This window comes from Phyllobates terribilis, unplaced genomic scaffold, assembly GCF_046119375.1.
Source record: "Phyllobates terribilis strain yellow unplaced genomic scaffold, ASM4611937v1 Scaffold_8__6_contigs__length_399053987, whole genome shotgun sequence".
NCBI classification, from domain to species: domain Eukaryota; kingdom Metazoa; phylum Chordata; class Amphibia; order Anura; family Dendrobatidae; genus Phyllobates; species Phyllobates terribilis.
Genome location: NW_027362768.1, coordinates 390,547,809 through 390,556,515, shown reverse-complemented (window position 1 = coordinate 390,556,515; position 8,707 = coordinate 390,547,809). Strand labels below are relative to the sequence as shown.

General features: G+C 66.6%; 1 protein-coding gene across 1 annotated transcript in view; it reads left to right on the top strand.

Moving 5' to 3' along the window:
* The first annotated feature begins 266 nt into the window (after positions 1-266).
* The window catches only part of CAMKV (CaM kinase like vesicle associated), a 197,531-nt gene continuing 189,090 nt past the window's right edge, over positions 267-8,707 (top strand). Inside the window, exon 1 of the mRNA XM_073645184.1 lies at positions 267-414. Within this exon, the coding sequence (XP_073501285.1) occupies positions 296-414 (119 nt within the window). The 5' untranslated portion in view covers positions 267-295. The remainder of the gene's footprint in view (positions 415-8,707) is intronic.

The following is an 8,707-nucleotide window of genomic DNA, read 5'->3' as shown; positions in this document are numbered from 1 at the left end:
CACCATCCTCATCACTATCACCAGCACCATCCTCATCACTATCACCAGCATCATCCTCATCACTATCACCAGCACCATCCTCATCACTATCACCAGCACCATCCTCATCACTATCACCAGCATCATCCTCATCACTATCACCAGCACCATCCTCATCACTATCACCAGCATCATCCTCATCACTATCACCAGCACCATCCTCATCACTATCACTATTTTTTTCGCTCAGAACATGCGAGGGAGGGGCCTAAAGTTTTCCTGTGATGTAATCAGACCCCCCCACCCCCCCTGGTGTATGGGCGGGGCCTTGCGTCAGTTGGAAGCTGTAAGTTTCAGGAGCGGCTGTGAGTACAGAACACATGGAGGAGCAGTGAGGAGCAGCAGCCGTTCTCCAGCAGCGCCCACCACCCCGAGGTGAGAGGCGGGAGGGAGGGAAGGAGGACGACGACGGCGGCCAAGACTTTGCTCCCCGCTCTACCCGGGCTCCTCGCCCCGCTCCCCTCTCTCCGGGCTCCGCTCTCCTCTCCCCTCTCCCCGGGCTCCGCTCTCCTCTCCCCTCTCCCCGGGCTCCGCTCTCCTCTCCCCTCTCCCCGGGCTCCGCTCTCCTCTCCCCTCTCCCCGGGCTCCGCTCTCCTCTCTCCTCTCCCCGGGCTCCGCTCTCCTCTCTCCTCTCCCCGGGCTCCGCTCTCCTCTCCCCGGGCTCCGCTCTCCTCTCCCCTCTCCCCGGGCTCCGCTCTCCGCTCCGCTCTCCTCTCTCCTCTCCCCGGGCTCCGCTCTCCTCTCTCCTCTCCCCGGGCTCCGCTCTCCTCTCTCCTCTCCCCGGGCTCCGCTCTCCGCTCTCCTCTCCCCTCTCCCCGGGCTCCGCTCTCCTCTCCCCTCTCCCCGGGCTCCGCTCTCCTCTCCCCTCTCCCCGGGCTCCGCTCTCCTCTCCCCTCTCCCCTCTCCCCTCTCCCCTCTCCCGGGGCTCCGCTCTCCTCTCCCCTCTCCCCTCTCCCGGGGCTCCGCTCTCCTCTCCCCTCTCCCGGGGCTCCGCTCTCCTCTCCCCTCTCCCCTCTCCCCTCTCCCGGGGCTCCGCTCTCCTCTCCCCTCTCCCCTCTCCCCTCTCCCCGGGCTCCGCTCTCCTCTCCCCTCTCCCCGGGCTCCGCTCTCCTCTCTCCTCTCCCCGGGCTCCGCTCTCCTCTCCCCTCTCCCCGGGCTCCGCTCTCCTCTCCCCTCTCCCCGGGCTCCGCTCTCCTCTCCCCTCTCCCCGGGCTCCGCTCTCCTCTCCCCTCTCCCCGGGCTCCGCTCTCCTCTCCCCTCTCCCCGGGCTCCGCTCTCCTCTCCCCTCTCCCCGGGCTCCGCTCTCCGCTCTCCTCTCCCCTCTCCCCGGGCTCCGCTCTCCGCTCTCCTCTCCCCTCTCCCCGGGCTCCGCTCTCCGCTCTCCTCTCTCCTCTCCCCGGGCTCCGCTCTCCGCTCTCCTCTCCCCGGGCTCCGCTCTCCTCTCCCCTCTCCCCGGGCTCCGCTCTCCTCTCCCCTCTCCCCGGGCTCCTCTCCCCTCTCCCCGGGCTCCGCTCTCCTCTCTCCTCTCCCCGGGCTCCGCTCTCCTCTCCCCGGGCTCCGCTCTCCGCTCTCCTCTCCCCGGGCTCCGCTCTCCTCTCCCCGGGCTCCACTCTCCTCTCCCCTCTCCCCGGGCTCCGCTCTCCTCTCCCCTCTCCCCGGGCTCCGCTCTCCTCTCCCCGGGCTCCACTCTCCTCTCCCCTCTCCCCGGGCTCCGCTCTCCTCTCCCCTCTCCCCGGGCTCCGCTCTCCTCTCCCCGGGCTCCACTCTCCTCTCCCCTCTCCCCGGGCTCCGCTCTCCTCTCCCCTCTCCCCGGGCTCCGCTCTCCTCTCCCCTCTCCCCGGGCTCCGCTCTCCTCTCCCCTCTCCCCGGGCTCCGCTCTCCTCTCCCCTCTCCCCGGGCTCCGCGCCCCGCTCCCTTCTCCCCGGGCTCCGCTCTCCTCTCCCCGGGCTCCGCGCCCCGCTCCCCTCTCCCCGGGCTCCGCTCTCCTCTCCCCTCTCCCCGGGCTCCGCTCTCCTCTCTCCTCTCCCCGGGCTCCGCTCTCCTCTCCCTTCTCCCCGGGCTCCGCGCCCCGCTCCCTTCTCCCCGGGCTCCGCTCTCCTCTCCCCGGGCTCCGCGCCCCGCTCTCCTCTCCCCTCTCCCGGGCTCCGCTCTCCTCTCTCCTCTCCCCGGGCTCCGCTCTCCTCTCTCCTCTCCCCGGGCTCCGCTCTCCTCTCCCCGGGCTCCGCTCTCCTCTCCCCTCTCCCCGGGCTCCGCTCTCCTCTCCCCTCTCCCCGGGCTCCGCTCTCCTCTCCCCTCTCCCCGGGCTCCGCTCTCCTCTCCCCTCTCCCCGGGCTCCGCTCTCCTCTCCCCTCTCCCCGGGCTCCGCTCTCCTCTCCCCTCTCCCCGGGCTCCGCGCCCCGCTCCCTTCTCCCCGGGCTCCGCGCCCCGCTCCCTTCTCCCCGGGCTCCGCGCCCCGCTCTCCTTCTCCCCGGGCTCCGCGCCCCGCTCTCCTTCTCCCCGGGCTCCGCGCCCCGCTCTCCTCTCCCCGGGCTCCGCGCCCCGCTCCCCTCTCCCCGGGCTCCGCTCTCCGCTCTCCTCTCCCCGGGCTCCGCTCTCCTCTCCCCGGGCTCCGCTCTCCTCTCCCCGGGCTCCGCTCTCCTCTCCCCTCTCCCCGGGCTCCGCTCTCCTCTCCCCTCTCCCCGGGCTCCGCTCTCCTCTCCCCTCTCCCCGGGCTCCGCTGTCCTCTCCCCTCTCCCCGGGCTCCGCTGTCCTCTCCCCTCTCCCCGGGCTCCGCTCTCCTCTCCCCTCTCCCCGGGCTCCGCGCCCCGCTCCCTTCTCCCCGGGCTCCGCTCTCCGCTCTCCTCTCCCCGGGCTCCGCGCCCCGCTCTCCTCTCCCCGGGCTCCGCGCTCCGCGGACCTGTCACCTGCTCCTGTTAACCCTTCAGTAGGAACAGTGATCCGCCGACAGCTCCACGTGCGGTCGGCTGCTGGGCAGTGAGGGGTTGATCTCGTGGACTCCTCCTCCCGGAGATGTTGTTATTTGTTCCTATTTTGGCGGAGATTTGTCACCTCCTGCGGAGCCTCCGATATCTGTGCAGGAATCCGTCCTCCGCTCAGTGGCCCCATCTGTCTGAGCCCTCAACCATTAATTGTAGATTGGGGACCCCGAGGTCCAAGACCCCTTGTGTGTGGTGTATGAGAAGCCCCCCCTGGTCCTGTCATAATGGAGCCCCATCCCCTCCCTACCTGGTCCTGGCCTCGGTGTATGGTATAATGGAGGCCCCCCCTACCTGGTCCTGGCCTCGGTGTATGGTATAATGGAGGCCCCCCCTACCTGGTGCTGGCCTCGGTGCATGGTATAATGGAGGCCACCCCCCTACCTGGTCCTGGCCTCGGTGTATGGTATAATGGAGGCTCCCCCCCCCTCTACCTGGTGCTGGCCTCGGTGTATGGTATAATGGAGGCTCCCCCCCCCTACCTGGTCCTGGCCTCGGTGTATGGTATAATGGAGGCCCCCCCCCTACCTGGTCCTGGCCTCGGTGTATGGTATAATGGAGGCCCCCCCCTACCTGGTCCTGGCCTCGGTGTATGGTATAATGGAGGCTCCCCCCCCCTCTACCTGGTGCTGGCCTCTGTTTATGGTATAATGGAGGCTCCCCCCCCCCCCCACCTGGTCCTGGCCTCGGTGTATGGTATAATGGAGGCCCCCCCCCCTACCTGGTCCTGGCCTCGGTGCATGGTATAATGGAGGCCCCCCCCTACCTGGTCCTGGCCTCGGTGTATGGTATAATGGAGGCCCCCCCCCCTACCTGGTCCTGGCCTCGGTGTATGGTATAATGGAGCCCCCCCCCCCCCCCCCCACCTGGTCCTGGCCTCGGTGTATGGTATAATGGAGGCCCCCCCCCCCCCCCCTACCTGGTCCTGGCCTCGGTGTATGGTATAATGGAGGCCCCCCCCCCCCTACCTGGTCCTGGCCTCGGTGTATGGTATAATGGAGCCCCCCCCCCCTACCTGGTCCTGGCCTCGGTGTATGGTATAATGGAGGCCCCCCCCCCCCTACCTGGCCCTGGCCTCGGTGTATGGTATAATGGAGGCTCCCCCCCCCCCCCCCTACCTGGTCCTGGCCTCGGTGTATGGTATAATGGAGTCCCCCCCCCCCCCCCCCCTACCTGGTCCTGGCCTCGGTGTATGGTATAATGGAGGCGCCCCCCCCCCCCCTACCTGGTCCTGGCCTCGGTGTATGGTATAATGGACGCCCCCCCCCCCCCCTACCTGGTCCTGGCCTCGGTGTATGGTATAATGGAGGCCCCCCCCTCTACCTGGTCCTGGCCTCGGTGTATGGTATAATGGAGGCTCCCCCCCCCTCTACCTGGTCCTGGCCTCGGTGTATGGTATAATGGAGGCTCCCCCCCCCCTCTACCTGGTCCTGGCCTCGGTGTATGGTATAATGGAGGCCCCCCCCCCTACCTGGTCCTGGCCTCGGTGTATGGTATAATGGAGGCCCCCCCCCACCTGGTCCTGGCCTCGGTGTATGGTATAATGGAGGCCCCCCCCCCTACCTGGTCCTGGCCTCGGTGTATGGTATAATGGAGGCCCCCCCCCCCCTACCTGGTCCTGGCCTCGGTGTATGGTATAATGGAGCCCCCCCCCCCCTACCTGGTCCTGGCCTCGGTGTATGGTATAATGGAGGCTCCCCCCCCCCACCTGGTCCTGGCCTCGGTGTATGGTATAATGGAGCCCCCCCCCCCTACCTGGTCCTGGCCTCGGTGTATGGTATAATGGAGGCGCCCCCCCCCCAACCTGGTCCTGGCCTCGGTGTATGGTATAATGGAGGCGCCCCCCCCCCAGCCTGGTCCTGGCCTCGGTGTATGGTATAATGGAGGCCCCCCCCTACCTGGTCCTGGCCTCGGTGTATGGAATAATGGAGGCCCCCCCCCCTACCTGGTCCTGGCCTCGGTGTATGGTATAATGGAGACTCCCCCCCCCCCCCCCCCCACCTACCTGGCCCTGGCCTCGGTGTATGGTATAATGGAGGCCCCCCCCCCCACCTACCTGGCCCTGGCCTCGGTGTATGGTATAATGGAGGCCCCCCCCCCCCACCTACCTGGTCCTGGCCTCGGTGTATGGTATAATGGAGCCCCCCCCCCCCTACCTGGTCCTGGCCTCGGTGTATGGTATAATGGAGGCCCCCCCCCCCCCTACCTGGCCCTGGCCTCGGTGTATGGTATAATGGAGGCTCCCCCCCCCCCCCTACCTGGTCCTGGCCTCGGTGTATGGTATAATGGAGGCTCCCCCCCACCTGGTCCTGGCCTCGGTGTATGGTATAATGGAGGCCCCCCCCCTCTACCTGGTCCTGGCCTCGGTGTATGGTATAATGGAGGCTCCCCCCCCCTCTACCTGGTCCTGGCCTCGGTGTATGGTATAATGGAGGCCCCCCCCACCTGGTCCTGGCCTCGGTGTATGGTATAATGGAGGCCCCCCCCCCCACCTACCTGGTCCTGGCCTCGGTGTATGGTATAATGGAGGCTCCCCCCCCCTCTACCTGGTCCTGGCCTCGGTGTATGGTATAATGGAGGCGCCCCCCCCCCCCCCACCTGGTCCTGGCCTCGGTGTATGGTATAATGGAGGCCCCCACCCCCCTACCTGGTCCTGGCCTCGGTGTATGGTATAATGGAGGCCCCCACCCCCCTACCTGGTCCTGGCCTCGGTGTATGGTATAATGGAGGCCCCCCCCCCTACCTGGTCCTGGCCTCGGTGTATGGTATAATGGAGGCCCCCCCCCTACCTGGTCCTGGCCTCGGTGTATGGTATAATGGAGGCCCCCCCCCCTACCTGGTCCTGGCCTCGGTGTATGGTATAATGGAGGCCCCCCCCCCCCACCTGGTCCTGGCCTCGGTGTATGGTATAATGGAGCCCCCCCCCCCTACCTGGTCCTGGCCTCGGTGTATGGTATAATGGAGGCTCCCCCCCCCCTACCTGGTCCTGGCCTCGGTGTATGGTATAATGGAGCCCCCCCCCCTACCTGGTCCTGGCCTCGGTGTATGGTATAATGGAGGCGCCCCCCCCCCAACCTGGTCCTGGCCTCGGTGTATGGTATAATGGAGGCCCCCCCCTACCTGGTCCTGGCCTCGGTGTATGGAATAATGGAGGCCCCCCCCCCTACCTGGTCCTGGCCTCGGTGTATGGTATAATGGAGACTCCCCCCCCCCCCCCCCCCCCCCCCCCACCTACCTGGCCCTGGCCTCGGTGTATGGTATAATGGAGACTCCCCCCCCCACCTACCTGGTCCTGGCCTCGGTGTATGGTATAATGGAGCCCCCCCCCCCTACCTGGTCCTGGCCTCGGTGTATGGTATAATGGAGGCCCCCCCCCCCCCTACCTGGCCCTGGCCTCGGTGTATGGTATAATGGAGGCTCCCCCCCCCCCCCCTACCTGGTCCTGGCCTCGGTGTATGGTATAATGGAGGCCCCCCCCCCCCTCTACCTGGTCCTGGCCTCGGTGTATGGTATAATGGAGGCCCCCCCCCCCCTCTACCTGGTCCTGGCCTCGGTGTATGGTATAATGGAGGCCCCCCCCCTCTACCTGGTCCTGGCCTCGGTGTATGGTATAATGGAGGCCCCCCCCTCTACCTGGTCCTGGCCTCGGTGTATGGTATAATGGAGGCCCCCCCCCTCTACCTGGTCCTGGCCTCGGTGTATGGTATAATGGAGGCCCCCCCCCTCTACCTGGTCCTGGCCTCGGTGTATGGTATAATGGAGGCTCCCCCCCCTCTACCTGGTCCTGGCCTCGGTGTATGGTATAATGGAGGCTCCCCCCCCCCTCTACCTGGTCCTGGCCTCGGTGTATGGTATAATGGAGGCCCCCCCCTCTACCTGGTCCTGGCCTCGGTGTATGGTATAATGGAGGCCCCCCCCTCTACCTGGTCCTGGCCTCGGTGTATGGTATAATGGAGGCTCCCCCCCCCCCTCTACCTGGTCCTGGCCTCGGTGTATGGTATAATGGAGGCCCCCCCCTCTACCTGGTCCTGGCCTCGGTGTATGGTATAATGGAGGCCCCCCCCTCTTCCTGGTCCTGGCCTCGGTGCATGGTATAATGGAGGCCCCCCCCCCCCTCTACCTGGTCCTGGCCTCGGTGTATGGTATAATGGAGGCCCCCCCCTCTACCTGGTCCTGGCCTCGGTGTATGGTATAATGGAGGCTCCCCCCCCCTCTACCTGGTCCTGGCCTCGGTGTATGGTATAATGGAGGCCCCCCCCCCCCTCTACCTGGTCCTGGCCTCGGTGTATGGTATAATGGAGGCCCCCCCCCCTCTACCTGGTCCTGGCCTCGGTGTATGGTATAATGGAGGCTCCCCCCCCCTCTACCTGGTCCTGGCCTCGGTGTATGGTATAATGGAGGCCCCCCCCCCCACCTACCTGGTCCTGGCCTTGGTGTATGGTATAATGGAGGCCCCCCCCCCCCTCTACCTGGTCCTGGCCTCGGTGTATGGTATAATGGAGGCCCCCCCCCCCCTCTACCTGGTCCTGGCCTCGGTGTATGGTATAATGGAGGCTCCCCCTCCCCCTACCTGGTCCTGGCCTCGGTGTATGGTATAATGGAGGCCCCCCCCCCTCTACCTGGTCCTGGCCTCGGTGTATGGTATAATGGAGGCTCCCCCTCCCTCTACCTGGTCCTGGCCTCGGTGTATGGTATAATGGAGGCCCCCCCCCCCCCTCTACCTGGTCCTGGCCTCGGTGTATGGTATAATGGAGGCCCCCCCCCCCCCTCTACCTGGTCCTGGCCTCGGTGTATGGTATAATGGAGGCCCCCCCCCCCCCTCTACCTGGTCCTGGCCTCGGTGTATGGTATAATGGAGGCCCCCCCCCCCTCTACCTGGTCCTGGCCTCGGTGTATGGTATAATGGAGGCCCCCCCCCCTCTACCTGGTCCTGGCCTCGGTGTATGGTATAATGGAGGCCCCCCCCCCCCCTCTACCTGGTCCTGGCCTCGGTGTATGGTATAATGGAGGCCCCCCCCCTCTACCTGGTCCTGGCCTCGGTGTATGGTATAATGGAGGCCCCCCCCCCTCTACCTGGTCCTGGCCTCGGTGTATGGTATAATGGAGGCTCCCCCCCCCCTCTACCTGGTCCTGGCCTCGGTGTATGGTATAATGGAGGCCCCCCCCCCCCCACCTACCTGGTCCTGGCCTCGGTGTATGGTATAATGGAGGCCCCCCCCTCTACCTGGTCCTGGCCTCGGTGTATGGTATAATGGAGGCTCCCCCCCCCTCTACCTGGTCCTGGCCTCGGTGTATGGTATAATGGAGGCCCCCCCCCTCTACCTGGTCCTGGCCTCGGTGTATGGTATAATGGAGGCCCCCCCCCCCCTCTACCTGGTCCTGGCCTCGGTGTATGGTATAATGGAGCCCCCCCCCCTCTACCTGGTCCTGGCCTCGGTGTATGGTATAATGGAGGCCCCCCCCCTACCTGGTCCTGGCCTCGGTGTATGGTATAATGGAGGCCCCCCCCCCCCTCTACCTGGTCCTGGCCTCGGTGCATGGTATAATGGAGGCCCCCCCCCCCCTACCTGGTCCTGGCCTCGGTGTATGGTATAATGGAGGCCCCCCCCCCCCTCTACCTGGTCCTGGCCTCGGTGTATGGTATAATGGAGGCCCCCCCCCCCCCCTACCTGGTCCTGGCCTCGGTGTATGGT